Source organism: Epinephelus fuscoguttatus, linkage group LG22 (assembly GCF_011397635.1).
Source record: "Epinephelus fuscoguttatus linkage group LG22, E.fuscoguttatus.final_Chr_v1".
NCBI classification, from domain to species: domain Eukaryota; kingdom Metazoa; phylum Chordata; class Actinopteri; order Perciformes; family Serranidae; genus Epinephelus; species Epinephelus fuscoguttatus.
In genome coordinates, this window is record NC_064773.1 from 17,157,010 (window position 1) to 17,175,023 (window position 18,014).

The 18,014-nt window shown below is 41.5% G+C and overlaps 1 protein-coding gene across 8 annotated transcripts in view; it reads left to right on the plus strand.

The window, feature by feature from the left end:
* LOC125882812 (ninjurin-2-like) overlaps window positions 1-18,014 on the plus strand; it is a 43,724-nt gene that overhangs the window by 22,784 nt on the left and 2,926 nt on the right. For 3 of the 8 annotated variants that reach the window (XM_049566688.1, XM_049566694.1, XM_049566687.1), the window contains exons 2-3: window positions 14,938-15,074; window positions 15,167-15,246. In XM_049566688.1, coding sequence (XP_049422645.1) covers window positions 14,938-15,074; window positions 15,167-15,246 — 217 coding nt within the window. Of the gene's footprint in view, window positions 1-14,937; window positions 15,075-15,166; window positions 15,247-15,525; window positions 15,690-16,000; window positions 16,200-18,014 lie in introns of those variants that run through there. The other 5 variants (XM_049566693.1, XM_049566689.1, XM_049566686.1 and 2 more) reach the window with 3 other exon arrangements.

The window sequence follows — 18,014 nt, forward strand, 5'->3', positions numbered from 1 at the left end:
CTGACCTCCTGAAAGACGGTGATGAGCAAAAAACAAACAAACCCAAAAACAGTTGAACAGCTTGATATTAACACTGCCGCATTATTAAGTCAGATTCATTTTTTGCAAAATGATTGGCATCAGTTTATTTCAGCAACAGGTTATCTGCAGTATCTGTGACGCTCTATTTCACACATACCCACAGGCACCCTTTATGACAGCTTAAACACCAGAAAGAAACACAAGGAATTCCAGCTATTGCTGCCGTCTTTGTCCTCACAAAGACTCCTTGACATCGGCCCATCCACTTTACAAACATGCCTTACCCGTGATAAAAACTTCAAGACTTCAAGCAAACACTCAACAATGAGTAGTATATTTTTACCACTCCACAAATGATCCCAGAGGGGACCGAGGATCCTTTTACATACCATTGTGTAGAAGACTTGGATTTCCTCTAGTAATTGCACGGCACATGATTTATTGTTTCTCAACCTGTGAGTGTGTGTGCGTACATAAATAATATTGTCAGCAGTAATAAAATGTCAAACAGCTCTGAAATGGAACAACAGCTAAAAATACTTTCTTGAAAAAAACAAACAAACTTAAAGCAGTCAAATTTGGGGAAAAGGCTTCTTTGCTGAGTTAGTGGGAGTTAGGTAAAAACATCAATATCAAATCTGTGCTGTTCAAGATTGAACCATGTCGGGTTTTTTTTCACATAAATTAAATTGAATTAAATTAAAACAATTTTGTGACACTGACTTGTCAGTTACAACAGTATAATAAAATAATAAATTAATTGAAAAATAATAAGAGCTACGAAAACGAAAACTGCGTGGGTAAATACACATTTTTGCAGACTTAAAAATAAATGTATCTATCGATTATTATTCCAGTCCAGTGTCGTCTTTGTAAGTCTCATACAGAATCAATTTTCCCCATTGTCTTTCTAGTTGTGCTTCTTGTTGGAGCCCGGTCTCACTCCGAAATCATCGAAATCTGATGCTTGGGCAGTGACTTGCGGTGTCAGACACCGACAAAAAAAAAACCCCATCCTTTAACGTTAGCATGATACGTGGCTAGTTGCCATTATAGTTTTAGGCCACCCAGCGGCTTCAAGGGATATGCTGCGGAACAAGGACGAAAGTTAAGGTGGCGAATGTCCAAATGGGCTGGGTGGGAGGGGTGGTGGATAGGTCCAAAAAACACCAACTTTCACTCGAAAAAGAGGTGTTCACATCCCGTAAGATACTAAAGCCAAACCCTATTGTTTTTTGTTGCCTAAACCCAACCACGCGTTTTTGTTGCCTAAACCTAACCACGTGTTTTTGTTGCTTAAACCCAACCACGTGTTTTTGTTGCTTAAACCCAACCACCAGTTTTTGTTGCCTAAACCAAACCATGTTTTTGTTGCCTAAACCCAACCACGTTTTTGTTGCTTAAACCCAACCACGTGTTTTTGTTGCCTAAACCCAACCACATGTTTTTGTTGCCAAAACCCAACCACGTTTTTGTTGCCTAAACCTAACCACCAGTTTTTGTTGCCTAAACCCAACCACATGTTTTTGTTGCCTAAACCCAACCACGTGTTTTTGTTGCCAAAACCCAACCACCAGTTTTGTTGCCAAAACCCAACCACATGTTTTTGTTGCCTAAACCCAACCACCAGTTTTTGTTGCCTAAACCTAACCACCAGTTTTTGTTGCCTAAACCCAACCACGTTTTTGTTGCCAAAACCCAACCACCAGTTTTGTTGCCAAAACTTAACCACATCCTTTTGTTGCCTAAACCTAACCACGTGTTTTTGTTGCCTAAATTTAACCACGTCCTTTTGTTGCCTAAACCTAACCACGTGTTTTTGTTGCCTAAACCCAACCAGTGTTTTTGTTGCCTAAACGTAACCACGTCCTTTTGTTGCCTAAACCTAACCACATGTTTTTGTTGTAGGAAAAATTTGCGGTGTTGGACTGACATGATGCATTTATTTTGAAAGCGACTGTATGCAAACATTAAATATCCTGTGTAAACTGAGGTGTATCTTGAAAGGAGAGAACTTGACAGTGTCTGGTACAGAGTCAGTTTCTCCCATTCTCTTTTCTAGTTCTAGTTGTGCTTCTTGTAGTCTCAGTATGTGTCAGTTTCTCCATTAAAAAGATTTCTTCCATAGTTGTTAGCCATTGGTCCTTTGTTGGTGGTGTTTCTTTACCCCAGTTCCTGGTGATAGCTTTCTTGCTTGCTACTAGCAATATGTTTGATCAAATATCTATCACTAGCAATAACATTTTCTTCAGAAAATGTACATAGATGAAGCACCAAACAACTGTTAGGAACATCATATCCCAGTATCGTCTTCGTCTAAAATGTATACATTGAGTTCTTTCTCCCATTTCACCTTGGTATATTTAGTTGAATGTTTGTCATTTGTGTTCAGTCCTTGATGTAATGCCAAAATTATTCTTGTGTTACTTTCCCGATGTGCTTTCATGGTCCAAGATGTGAAGTTAAGCACAAAGACCTTCAGACCTTGAAAACATAACCACGAAAAATTACAAATATATGTTGCATGTACGTCCCTCTTTGAGGAAGAGTCTCTTGTCAAGGTTTCTTCCTCTTTTGTTCCCTTTTAAAATCTTTTGTGTGGCGTGTTCTGTTCCCCAAATTACAGGCTAAAAGCCAGTGATGGCATTTGACTTTTTGAACCCCAAATTACGTCTCTGAGTGTTTTTAAGTGTGGGAAAATCAAATCAGCTGCTGACATGTTTGGAAAACCCCCAACCCCCAGTGTGTGCTTGCTTCTTTCTTGGGTGAAGTAAGGAAAATGTGGAATATAATCAAATGAGATACTGAGCCATGAGTGAAGGCAGTTGAGCCATGTTTGCCAAACTAAGCTACAGCACAAATTCTTTGTTGTGTGTAAAGTGCATAACCTCACCCTTATGTTTTTGTTGGAAGAATATTACATTTGCACTTGTGCCGTGAAATTCAGGCTACAGCACAGGGTCATACGTACACTGAAGCTATTGTAAATCTCCTGTCATTATAATCAGACCCATAGGAGGTCTCCTTGACGCTTGTCTGACTGAGCTGTGCATTCAGCAGATTTAAACATGCTACGAAGCAGCAAGGTAACTCACTGTCAAACTTGTCATTCCCACTTGTCAACACTGAAGTCGCCACTTCAGAGAAACGAGCCTCCAAACAGAAAGAACATAACTGTTTATGTGTGTGTGTTGCGCAAGGTTGCCATGACAGCATGCAGTGTGTTTAACACACTCTGGCTTTGCGATACACACCTATACCCACCTGGCACCCGCATGCGCGCGCACACACACACACACACACACACATTTCTAACACATATACACACACACACACACACACACACACACACACATCTGGCAGACATTTCTTCAAGGGTACTTCACATGCCAAAGGATGCTATAATAGTATGCAACACACGTCAGCGTCTTATGCAATACACTCTTCCAACACGGCTGACGTCATTTGAGAACCAGGTGTTTATGGGCACACACACACACACACACACACACACACGTATGTAACTACTGACATGCACCTGTAGCTATTGGCAAAGTCTGTCTCATGATATAGACAGCATTTAATCCATTTACTGCTGCAGTAAGGGCCAAAAACCACAAATGTAAGACCCAGGTTGGGACTAAAAAAGTGCACTCACTAAAGTATAGATATCCCAAGAGCTCTGATTCTCTGCCTGAATGCAATTGAGGTGGACCAGACCCGCCAAGTTCAGGCCAGGCTGTAATTTCTCATTGCTAATTCTCAGTGCTATTTTCACAATTTGTTTATGAATGAACAAACAATTTAACTTTCACTGTGCTCTGCTGCTTTGTCTCAGCATCTCAGTGCCCAGAGCCTCTGCTGCTGGTGCTCTGAATAACAGAGGTACTAAACTGTATGTTCCAACAGAGCTCCAAATTTAAGAACTTTGGAGAGTGCGATCTAGTGTTTCAAGTGACTATTTACAAATGTACGTCACATATCACAAAGGTCTGTTACTGCACTGAAAATACTTTAGCTGGTCTTTAGCTTGTAAATATTTTTTCTAGTGGGAATTCAGGTTTTTAACCAGGCATAGGCCCAAAAATGCTGCAGTGGTTCAAGCGCGGGTCATTTTTTTTCCGGCCTGATCAAAGTACTAATCTTCACCAGGCAGTTGCATTCTAGCTGCTAGACAAGGCACACAGTGCAGCTGTGCTCGGGGTAATTGTCCCTTCTGGTTGCCTTACAGTCAAGATGGTGACGAAGATGACAGAACTTTTTTTCCCCAGCATGACTAACTTTAATTGATCATAACATATCAAGTATGATATTAATCTGGAGATGCTTTTGTATGGGTGTCCATTTTTGAGCCACAGTGAAGGCCAAAATGTGGCTTGCTAAAGATGACAAAGCTTCTCGATTTGCCTGAGACAATTTCCAGAAAAGCCATTTGATCTCTGCTTTTGCTACATGATTTTGCTATGGACTTGCGGCCCCTACTGGCTGGTTCAGAGGAGTGAGAAATCAGCAGGCAGTAGCGTATAAGACCGTCAATAAAACTTTTTTTCAACCGTAGTGAATCACTGCAACCATGAGAGCTCCTTGAGCATACAGTCATAATTTGCATACAAAATATTAGGCTTATTGGTCCAGTAGTATTTGATAACGAACATCATTGAAACTCCTGAGTAAAGGTGATTTTGCCAAAAGCAAAACTCAGTTTTTCCTTTTGTTTTACCATTAGTTTGGCAATATTGCAGGCAAAGCTTCATAATATCATCTTTGTAAGGTTTGCATAGGATGGCCCTGCAGGGGCCGGCAGGGCCAGCTGGCTGAGTCATTGATATGGGAAACTCTGTTACACCATGTGGTTATGGTCAGGAATGCAGAGAGCCAACTGATATTAGATCACTGCCACTCTGTCACTTCCACTCCCAGATGGCAGAATGAAGTCCACATGCAGACACACACAAAGGCACACTCATGTGGTCAGATATAGCAGTGACTCTGTGTCTGTATGTGTCATGATAAATCTTCATCAGATTTAAATTGTTTCATGTTATTTTCTGTGCTGGTGGGTCAGTGTGCGGGCGACTGTCTCCCCACTGGGTGTGAGAGATCAAAAGTCAGAGGTCACTGAGGCTGTGTGGTTTGTTCATTCTCCAAGTGCTTCAATCTCTTACACACATACACACACACACACACACACACACACACACACACACACACACACACACACACTTAAGGATCTCTGCACATCCTGCCCAGCAATTACTGAGGTGTCCATTGTGCTGTTTAACATCTTGCCCTCCACTGGATAATAAAGGCTGAGACTTCAGTCATCACAGAGAGCCAGGACAGAGGATAGATAAATGTAAGAAGTAAACAGAAAGCATAAGAGCAGTTGTTAGAGATAGGAACAATTTTTTTCAGTTCAATTTCATTTTGATTCATCTTCTTTTGCTGTTAGTACTGTGTGGTTCTGATTAGGGCTACCCTCCTGATTAGTCGACAAGATTTCATTGGTCACTTAGTCGCAGAAAACAAAACAAAACGTAAAACTCTATTAGAAGCTGTGCCTTGTCAAAATAAATCAAAACCTTTATGACTGGACCATGTGGGAATTTAACTTCAAAGGACAGACACAGGAAGAGGCCACGCTCAGCAGTAATTTCCAGGGCTGGTACCTGCGGTTATTCCACAGGCTAGTTAATAACATGTCGGGCAGGAAATCCAAAGTGTGGGATCATTTTGAGAAGGTGAAGGATGAACCCAAGGTGATATGTAAACTCATCTTCATTGGTCGACTACAAACATGACGTATCATCTGAAACATGGAAGTAGCTACATGCCCATTAGCCCACAGCGTCATTAACAGGCGGCTCGCTCAGTGTGTGACGTGCACTTGTAGATAAAATATAGGCCTATATTAATGAAGGTTCATTAGTACGGTTTTGTATTTCTCTGTAATGTAGCACAGTGTTAACAATGTTACTGATACTATTCTTTCTCACACCTTCAACTCAAACCGTTGTGTTGCCCCGCCCAAAATATATCATTTAATAATCAAATTAATATCGTAAACATGCAGGCGACTAGTCGACTAATGGCCCTAAATGATGACTATTGGTCCACTAAGAAAGTTCCTCAGCAGCTTTTAAATGAACAATGCTAGTTTAAAAATATTTTTGCAGTGAAGTAAGACGCATTTTAATGACTGTACACATATAATCACAGTAGTGAAACACACGCAATTCCCCACTAGTTATTTTATCTCAAGCCAATTACAATCCTAGAAGAGGTTGGAATGTAACTTTGTCCATATTTGTGTCTTTCTTTGAGTCTTTCTGTCTATCATAGCAGACTGCAGGAAGTGGAATCAAGATGAAAGCGATGATTTATGTCATAGTAAATAGAAGAGGAAGAGGGGAAGGATCAAAAGGATGAAGCGGTGTGTTAAAATGACATGTGGGTTCAGTTGTGACATAGAGGACTCAGTAGGGAGCAGGTTTGGTAGAGAGACTCACAGTAATGTCACAGCCTGTGGGACTTGCTTGTTTATTCATTGGCACTGTAACCATGGAAACGCATTCCCAACCAAAATGTAAACACCAGCATCATCATCAGATTATGCAGCATGGGCTTTAATTAATAAACAGAGAGACACACATTTTTTAAATGTCTTCATGCCGGTGACAGCCGTTGCTGGAAGCATTATGTTTTCAGGTTGTCTGTATGTCCATCCATATGTCCGTCCCATTCTTGTGAACGCAATGTCTCAAGAATGCCTTGAGAGAATTTCCTTAAATTTGGCACAAACGTCTACTCAGATTCAACGATTATCTGACCAGATTTTGGTGGTCAAAAGTCAAAGTCACTGTGACCTCATCCGTCTCATTCTCATGAACATGATACCTCAAGAAGCCCTTGAAGGAATTTCTTCAACTTTGGCACAAACGTCCACTTGGATGCAAAGATGAAATGACTAAAATTTGATGGTCAAAGGTCACTGTGACCTCACAACCATGTTTTTGGCCATAACTTCATATATTCATATAATAATTATGACAAAATATTCACTCAAATGTCTATTAGGATATAATACTATAGTGGTGATATTTTATATCTAAAAGGGCAGACATTTGGTCAGATACTGAACTGGTAACACTAATCTTGGGTGTCCACCTTGAAACTGCGCTGATTGTATAGATCTTCTGTGCTGCCAGGTTGAAGATGTGAAGATGTGTGAAGCATCTATATTTTAGAATTTGTAGCTTCTCTCTTCTTAATTCTAGTTTTCTCCTGCCAGCTTTGCTAATTATAGGCCAGTCAGCAGGACGATAGTTGGCCATGGGGCAGAGATCAAGGGTCAATTGTGAACTTACTGCATGTGTGTGAGTCGGACAGTCTGTGTGTGTGTGTGTGTGTGTGTGTGTGTGTGTGTGTATGTGTTTAGAGATAACAGCCTCCTCCCTGTTATTTTTCCATGTCAAAGTTCACCTAATAGGTGTTTTGACTCTAATCCAGTTTGTGCATGAGTTGTATCCACTGTGTGTTTGTCTCTAAACATAATGAGTCTATTCACCCACGGGCCCACCAGCCCCTCCTATCATCAGCACACACATAAACAGACAAACAAATAACCTGAAGCGCAGCATTTCACGTGCTGACCCGTGTGCCCCCAAAAACAAACACAGAAAATGCCAAGAGGTGATGTTTGGCTCATACTTGGCGGTCAGTTGAATCCTGGATGAATGTTTTTAACACTGTTTACCCTAAAATCTTTCACTCTGAAGAAACACAGGACAGACATTTTGACCTGGTATTAACAGTTTTAATGATACAGTTCCAGAGGTTCAGTGTGTAGAATTTAGGGGGATATATTGGCAGAAATGTAATATAGTAAGTATATTTTCTTTATTTTCTTTCATACCTTAGAATGAGTCACATATATCTGCATTGGGATCAAGGCCTCGTCCACTGAAATCACCATGTTTCTACCGTAGTCCAGAACAGACACACCAAACACTGGCTCTAGATGGGGCTACTTGCCTTTTCGCATTGGCCACCGTGGTTAGCAGACCGTAAATGACAAGCAGTGCCTGAAAAACACTGTTTTTTTTCAACGTCAGTGTTTTTACTGGTTTAGAAAATTGTTAACTGGTTGCAATCAGCAATCCTCCCCATTAGATGCCACTAAATCCCCCTAAATCTTGCACACTGTTCCTTTAAGTATTGTAACACTTATTATTTTGTGACATTACACCACTGGTTATTTTAACGTATGTGGCATTACTTCGTTTAAATAAAGAAGACTGAAGAAGACAGTTAGCAATGTCATATGGCACTGCATATCGTGAAATGTCCATATGTGCATTGTTTCCTCTGAATCCTTTACGGATGTGGGTGCAGTTTCACAGAGAGGCGGACTATGCCATTACCAATGAAGATTACTCTAGGAAGAGGCAGTTGCAGATAGCTTCTGGAAAAAGGAGATGGTTGACCAACCGTGTTTTGTCCTTTGAAAATCCTTTGAAATAGACATTGTGTATTAGCAACAAACCATGGATCTTAGTTGCCGCAATGAGAAGCTTCATGTGAAAATTCTTCTCAGAGCCAAAATCATTTAAGTGTATAGTAACTCAGACCCTGTTCTGCTGCCAGTAAGCCAGCAAGAGAAAACACAACTCATCTCTTTGTCACTGCCTCTCCTCCTGCCTTTATGCTGACTCCTCTTCTTTGTGTCGCTATCTGCTTCTCTTCATCTGCGTTCCCACTTTCTTTCTGCTCCCTCACCCTAAATGGCAGTTACATAAAAACCAAACAGAAGATGATGATGCCTTCGGGCAGACAGAGCCTTGGAAAAATGCTGAAGAAAAAATACCCAGTCAGAGAGACGAGCACTGAGACAGAAAGACAGACAGACAGAGGGATAAAGAGACAGACTGACAGTGAAAATAAGATATTAAAAGAAAAGCAGAGCTCCACTCCTTGTTGGGTTTCCCCCCCTATTGGCTATTATGGCAACCAATGGGAGTCCAGGGGAGGAGCACTCCCTGTGAGGTTGAGGGGGGGCACCCAAATGGGCTGGTTTATGTGAGTGTGTGTATGTGTACGTGCAGTTAGGAGTGTAAAGACTTGTGCACTGGTGGCACAAACGTGTATACCTGTACTTATTCTCCTACAGTATGCCCCTCTGGTGTTGCTGATTCGGCCCTGGGCCTAGGGTTGTGGATCAGTGAGCTGCAGGAATCGCAGTTTTACAAGGACTCTAGATTCCTAGGAAGCATTAACTTTATAAACACCAAAAGCAAGAATAAAGTATGTCTGCTCGAGGTGGTTCTTGCCTTTGTTGAATAAGAGTTAGTGTGCTAAATGGGATATAGAAACACCGCCAAAAAGTTGATTTGCAGGTGCTGTGTTGACTTAATTTTATTTCCAGGTTTGGTTCTGGGTGAAAAAAGAACACGCAGGTCAGATCCCTGGTGTTGGATGATAAATATATTGAAATAAAATTATAGTATTTTTACGCATTAACATTTTAATCCTCTAACTGCTGACTTTGTGTGTGGGCTCTGTCTTCTGCTCCACCTGGAATATGTGCTTCAATTAGGTGCGTTACTAACAGGCACGTTAACTGTGAAAATGTGCTGCTCAGTATTATGACAATAAACCAAAAAATATTCATTTAAATTGTATTTCCTAAATTACCCTTTTTATAAATGTATTGTCTGCATTTCACATGTATGAAATGTCCTGAATGATCACTTTAAATGTGCTGCCTGACCAAATTAGTTGAACAGAGCATGGTTATTTTAGGATTTGTGGGTCCAGGTCAGGCTGCTGATGTATTAATGATACTCGTTACCTGGAGAGGTTGGAAAAAGATATACGTTTCTTCCCTGTTCCAAAACCAAAATCAAAGCCTGAAAAGTGTAGGGTTAGCTAGCAAGATACTGAAGATATAGCCTACTGAATGTATACACATGCTGCTTTTGCTTTTTAATGATTATAACAGTGAAAAAAAGACCCACCGTGGTTTCTGGTTTGGAAAACACGATGAGCCCTGCATGAAATTTGCCAATTGGATGCATAGAAAGGAATCATGTGATCTATCAGCTGACTCCCTTTCATCAATCAGCTGCTCTATCAGTTGATTGGGCTGTTTGAGATCAGCTGATGTAGCTGGAACGTGAACCTGAACTAACACTCTGCTCAATTAAACAGGAGGGGACCCAGGATAGACCCCTGGGGGATCCCAGAAAAGAGAGGCACATGGAGAGGGACCTGAGTGGCAGATAGAAGATAAACCAATCTAGAATCACATCACTGATCCCAACAAACATTTTTCAATTGCCAACAAATTCAATACAGAAATTCATAGTTGCCTACTGACTTTAGTCAGGAGATGAACAGTAGTAACTTTAGTAATTCCTTGACTTTTTATATAGTGCTATTATCAGATAAAATTTTCCGTTTGTCCAGTACTCTGAAGTACTGGAGAAGTCTGAAATGATTTTTGTTCGCATGATGATTATCCTTTACTCAACAGTGGGTCAGATTCCAACCTTGGGACTGAGGCAAATTTAAAAACAGCGGGCTATAATATATTGTCCATTATTCCCACCAATTGCATGATGCATATGCACATCTGTAAATTCTTTGCAGGTGCTGGGGAGCAGTTTCTCATTCACAACCCATCTTTTATTGGATGTGCACATGGTTGACCTTAGGTGGGTGAATTATTTTTAATCTTCAAGGAATGAGCAATGAAATTAAAGTTTTATAGCAGTTTTATGGGCTGCTGCTAAGTATCAGTCCTAAGAGAGGAACCTCCAAATCTGCATGAGACCACATGACTGGGCGATGTCCAGTAGGCCAGAATACACTAATACACTGTAGCTACTTCATGTGTTTAACCCCATCTAATGAAGACAGGTGTTGAGTTATTACATAAAAATAGATGTAACTGATGAGTCCTCACAAAGAAAACGAGAAAGAAACATTTTCTCGTTTGTCAAAAGCAAGCGCTGAGCCAGCCAGTCGACCCTGGACGTTCATGATGGAGCAGCACTGAGGCCAACTGGTAATTCACAGCTTCTGGGGATGATGATGTGAAACCCTTTTGACCTCCTGCAACCACCTCTGCTGTAAATAAGAATCTATTCCTCTCCTATCTGTTCGGTGAAACAAAGGGTAAAATAATAACTTAATAAATCAAGATAAGTTCAGATTTAGCATGATAAATGCACAGTCTGTACATTTAGAGAGACATTATACTAAGTGAACACATATGGCCCGTAAAACTGTATGTAGGGCATTCCAGTGTTTTGGTTGTGGTGTGTGAGTGTGTATGTGTATGTGTGTAAGTGTGTGTGTGTTTTGGCGGCGTGCCCAACGCTGATGTTGATAAAGTGTGACCACACGAGTCCCCAAAGGAGAAAAGATGGAAACAGGCCAGTATTTATACACATACTTTTTCTCTCACTCACTCTCTGAGTCTTTTTTATATCACTTCCTCGCGTCCCTCTCTGTCTCTCATACACACTCAATAAAAAAAAAACATACAAAAAAAAAACAAAAAACCAGTACACGTGTTCATAATGTTTTGACAGTCTTGCAATTCTAGGAATTGCTTCATACTTTCTGGGAGATTGAACCAGCCTGGATCAAACTGTTCTGTAACACAAGCTGTATGGGGGGATGGAATCAAGATTTCCAGCACAAAAATATATCACAGGGGTACTAGTTTGATCTGGATCAAAGCATCAGGACAGGTAAAACTGTCGTCCACAGAAGGATGCTTATTTAGACTTCAAATTAAACACTGGGATTTGGAAACATTTGGATAAAATGCAAGATGGAGGTTATCCAAAAATACATAAATTAAACATACTTTTCAGAGGGTTTATGTGGTTTTGGTTTTGTGGCACTTGAAGAGTCCAAAACCTACATGTGAAAACATCTTGTTCCAGAAATCAAAGCAGAGTTATGATAAGCCATAGACCTCATATGAACACTCTGTGTATGGAAAATATTTGTGAGCAAAGTACGCCTGCTTCCAAGGAAGGAATTGTGCCAGTACTTACTGGTGAGAGGAAAGTGGATGTAAACGCACTGGCTGAGCTGTACGGTAGTTTTGTGGTGCTGTTGGTTATCGCCGTTGGTTAGCTACATGCAAGTTTGCGAGAGCAAACATTGTCCGAGCAGAGGGGAGAAACCAAGGCACATGATCTCAGCCCACACTGTGTTTACATGCACCACAGTGTAGCCCCGAGCACATGTGCCTTGTCTGTAAGTACTACAGTGCTTCCCAGTGTGCGCACAAGGCAACTGTCAAATGAAGTGTCGTCTAAACACTTAAAGAGGCAAAAGTGACTTAAAGGCCCCTTAAAGTTCACCCCAAAATCAAAAATACTTTTTTTTCTTACCTGTAGTGCTATTTATCAGTGTAGATTGATTTGGCGTGAGTTGCTGAGCACTGGAGATATCGCCTTAGAGATGTCTGCCTTCTCTCCAGTATAATGCAACAAGATGTAACTTGGCTTGTAGTGCTCAAAGTACCAGAAAATAATTTTGAAGAAATCAGTGGCAATGTCTCTTTCCAGAAATCATGACCCAGTTACTCAAGAATCCATTATTAATAATGAATAAACAAGTTTCAACCATAAAATGTGATCAGGTTTTAAACCTTGTCCATTTTTGTGTTGGGATCGGCTGCAGACTGACTTGGCAGAGATGGCTGCCATCTTGTTTTTACATAGATTAGTGTATTGTGCCGTTACTACCACTAGATGGCACAATAAAGTGTCCACAAATGAGGACAACAGGTTTAAGTTAAGTAAGATGAAATATAAGGTCAGGAAAACCCAAAATGTGATGTCCACGTATGAGGAAACAGGGTCTCAGGAGGACATTCAAGGCAGACATCACTACGGCTGTTATTTCCAACACTTAACATCTTAGGCCAACTGATAAACAGCGCTACAGGTAAGAGCGAAAAGTATGAATTTTCGATTTTGATTTTGGGTGAACTGTCCCTTTATCACTGTACCACATAAAACCAAAGGGAGCACACACAGAGAAGCTGCAGCATTTACCGGTTACTGTACATGCACAGTGTCAACGGCGTGTTTATTTTGGAGCCGTGCAGCACATTACAGCGGAGTGAGGTCATAAAGTACAATGTGTCCCTAGTGTCCACATGATTAGCTTTACATATGTGATCTATGTCCTCCCTCAGTACATCTCTGTTTTGGTGGAGCCTTAAGAAAACAGACTGCACTGATTCAAACTGCACTGACACAGCCTCGAGTAAAGTGATCCATTTCTGGACAGAATGCTTTAATCTATAGCTCAGAGTTAAGTAATCCAATATGTGCATCTGCAGTCCAGGCACTATGGCAGAGCAATAATTGGATCTCGAAAAATGTTAGTCCCTGACATGTGCTATGAGTCATGAATTAAGGCTTTGTATAATGATGTTAAAGGATTTCTACTCGAGGCACACACAGACACACACACACACACACCACCTCTTTTTTGGCCAACGTTGCCTCTGTTTTGGGGAAACTGGAATATTTACCTGAGCACACATATGAACACTCTAAAATCCCTCAAGTGCAACAAACTCATTATCATTCTAAAAGCAATTCCTCCTCCCCATGTCTGTGGGTTTTCTCTGGGTACTCCAGCTTCCTCCCACAGTTCAAAGACACGCAAGTTAATTGGTGACTCTAAATTGGCTGTAGGTGTGAATGTGAGTGGCAGCAGTCCTCCGATGGCCAGCACACTACTACATGACAAAGGGAGAGATGTAATCAGAACAAAGCAGCAGCAGCTGTGTCAATCAACTCACCTGGTACTACTCGGATACTCTGATGACTCTGATCCCCGCACAGCATTAATGACAGCTTCATTTAAGGCCTGGTATTGCTGCTGGCTAACTGAAATAGCTTAATGGAAGTCAGCCATCGTTAATGTTATCAGTTTCACCTGGGCTGTTCCCATGTCTGCTGTGAAAAAAGCTCCATGACTCAGTGATAAGAGAGATAGATCCCCAGAAAGTGCTGTCAGATGAAATCAATATCTTGTTGACTTGGACAGTGACTCTATCACATTTTCTGGCTTGGATCTGGCTGCAAGGATAAATAAATAAAACGATGACCACACTCAGACCATGCTTTTTCTCTGACAGCAGTCTGTGACAGTATTCATGGTCTTTGCTGCCCTCTACTGGCCAGACTTCAGCAGAGTAACTTGGAGATTTTCTCTTGCACTTGTTCTTCTCTATCTCCTATTTGTCTTCATCCATCTTCTGTTGTTCTCTCTGTTGTACAGTGCCTTTTGTCTTTTTAAGGAAGCATGCAGCTGCAGTGACAGCCAGGATGTCAGAGAGTTACAGTTGCAGGGGTTTCTCACACGAAGGAGTAAGCCTCATTTATGTGGATGGCACTTTATAGGGGTACCAGGGTTGATACAGGTCCCCTTCCACGAAATCGGCCATGTTTCTACGGTAGCCCAAAACGGACAAATCAAGCACTGGCTCTAGATAGGGCCATTTGCAATTTTTCTTTTTTTTGTGTTGGACGCCATAGTTCTCCTATACATGCTTGTCACATGGAAGAAGTTTCAGTTCCGCAACCTCACCGCTAGATGCTACTTATTCCTACACACTGGACCTTTAAAGTGGGTTACTGAGTGCATCCATTTGCATGATGGGTATCAAATAAGGTTCTCTAGTATTGTGCTTTCTTCAACGATAGTCATCCTTGGCAGATACACAAATCATTATACAGACAGGATGGGTGTAGTTAGTAAAGATAATGAAAAGGCTGTGCTTTCAGTATTCTACATTCACATTTCACTACATTCACTTGTCTTTGGCCCTGAGAGTAACAGAGTGAGAGTGAAATCTGTATCTCTCTCTTTCAGGGAGGTTCAGCCTCAAATCTGAACATGAACCTTTACGCCACAAAGAAGACAGCAGCAGAGGGCATGTTGGACATCGCTCTGTTCCTGGCTAACATCACACACATGAAGACTGTCATCGAACAGGGAGCTGGATACAGGTACAGTCTGTGTGAGAGAGGAGTTTTATCTGAGCTCCAGCTCCCGAATTATCACCTGTACTGTTACCTCATCATTTCTCTCTCCTCCTCAGGTACTACGCTGCTGTCCTGACACTCATCTCCTTCTCCCTGGCTCTGCAGATAGTGGCTGGAGTCCTGATCATCATCATTGGTGAGCCAATCACATTACAGCATTACTCGGCTTAAAAGACCAGAAATCAGGAATCCATCCTCCATGTTTTTAATCAATCATATTAACATACTAATACACTGACACATTGGTTTGTTGTGAGAATACAGGCAGTGCAGGTTGAAGCCCCGTCACTTTCTTAGAGCGACCAAATATTCTTTGTACAAGGATGATGACTGTAAAATATATGTACTGGAATACTTCCCCCTGTGTGTAGTTTGTTATGTTGGGTGTGTGTGTACATGTGTGTGCCTTTTGCAGCTCGGCGAGACGTCACCGAAGAGACCAACCAGAAGCGCCTAGACAGCCTGAACAACACCACAACCATCATCATCTTCCTCATCTTCGTCACCAACATCTTCATCTCCGTCTTCGGGATGGAGCGCACCGGCCTCTTTGCCAGGATGCATTTCTGACCCTCTGATGTAGGAAATGATTCGAAATTTTGGGAAGTTTGGAAAGACACATTTAACATAGGACCACACACACACACACACACACACACACACACACACGGAGGAGTGCGACTTATTGTACTTAAAGTACTAATCAACTACAGTATTACTGTACTCTGATGTATTCATGTGATTGTGGTCAGTGTGAATGGACTGGGCCAAGGGACCAACCAAATGTGTGTGTGTGTGTGTGTGCGTGTGTGTGTGTGTCTGTCTGTGTGTCTCTGTCTGTGTGTTCTTGTTGTCTGTGTGTGCATATATATGTGTGTGTATGTGTGCAGCTCGTTGTGAGCTGACCCTCCTCTCCTCTTATCAGAGGTTGTTAAACTTCTTGAACAATCTGACCACTGGCATCTTCTTCCTCACCCTTATCGTCAACATCATCAAAGCCGCCTTCGGCACGCAACGCAGCTGCTTCCTGCGGTGGCTGCTTCAGCGTTTCATTCTATGAAACACCCTCAGCAGGCACATTCGCACACTGTACGTACATTTGTACACAGAAAAACTGAGCACAAGCAAGCATGTTAAATGTGCACTGCTGTTTGCCACACTGTTATTCCTCATACAACCACCAGATGGTGCCAACGCACAGATGTTTTAAATCATAAATCTGTAAAAACATACAGAGCCAGCTTCAATCCTTACCCATTCATGCACATACTAACCAAACTGTATTACTACAACGTGACACACCTTTAAACTTACAAACACACACATTCACATTAGGAATTTCTTTCAGCATTCAACCTTAAAAGAACACTTAATCTGCAAAATTATCATTTGTATGTTAATTACTCACCGTGTGTTATGTTGAATTTGTGAAGAAAACTTTGTTGTATTTTTTTTTTTTTTTACCATGCCTAAATGGTGAACAAAGTATTCAAACGTGGAGAAAATCCTTTAAGATTTAACAACAACAAAACTATATGAAACATTTCTCTACAAACTCTCGCCGGTGTATCCTCATACAATGGTTCATATGATATCTTACAAACTGGCGCCCCACGAATGACATTACATACTTAAGGCAAAGTTACACACTTATGATTAAGTTACAGAGGTTAGGTTTAGGCAAGTTAAGTTTCTGTCATTAGTTTTAGGAAAGGAATCATGGTAAATACGTATCTTAAAACTGGTTCTGAACACTGCTCTCCTGGGTGAAAGTCCTGTGTTTTGTGATCCAACCAACACCTCAGCCTTCCTCCCTACGACACTCTGCACTTTTCCTCAGCTGCTTATCCTGTTGAGGGTCGCGGGGGAGATGGAGCCTACCCCAGCTGACGTTGGGTGAGAGGCAGGGTGCACCCTGGACAGGTCACCAGACTATCACAGGGCTGACACACAGACACAGACAACCATTCACACTCACATTCACACCTACGGGCAATTTAGAGTCACCAATTAACCTGCATGTCTTTGGACTGTGGGAGGAAGCCGGAGTACCTCGAGAAAACCCACACTGACATGTTGCCTGGTTTTAACTAGTAACCCTCTTGCTGTGATGTGACAATGCTAACCACTGCACCACTGTGCCACCCTCCTTCCGAGACTGATTCCCACTTTATTCTTTACCCATGTCAGTGCATTGGTCACGTGATCACAGCCTTCCAAATTACACGGGAATTACTGGCTCATCATTACGTGGGACATGTAGAAATTGTGGTTCATTACTTACAGCTCGTGCAGTATAAGTATAAGTTTCCAAGACCTAGTTGGAAGCTCTGTACTTATCAAACATGCATTTTCGCTTAAACGTTACAATATAGAACATTTCCGACTACTAGTAGCTGTGCACACTACTTTGCCATGCCGAAGACTGTACTCACCTGTTTTAGATAGTAATGTTAATGCCAAAATGCATGTGTTTGGGAAGTACTGAGCATGTGACCAGATAAATGAGACTTGGATTATACTGCACGAGTTGTGTGAGAGTTTGTAAAAGGCTGCTTTGATGTAATTTTGCTGTTGTTAATCATGGTCCCTGTTCACTTTAATTCATGAGGAATGTTTGCCTTTTATGGATTCTCTATTCACTGTGGAGGCATGCGAGAAAAACAATGTTTTCTTCAAGACTTCAAAGTAACACGTTATTCAAATGGTCGTTTGTGGTGACTTATTCCTATAAGGCTTCATGTGGAGGCAAACATGCACTATTATGTCTGTGGGGTAAATATGAAGCTATCGCCAGATGCTGCTCCTAGGACGTCAAAGTATGTCCTGGCGTGTGCGGCACTAAGAGGTCAGAGATATAGCTGGGAGAGAGGCCATGGAGAGCCTTAATAGTAACCAGTAAAA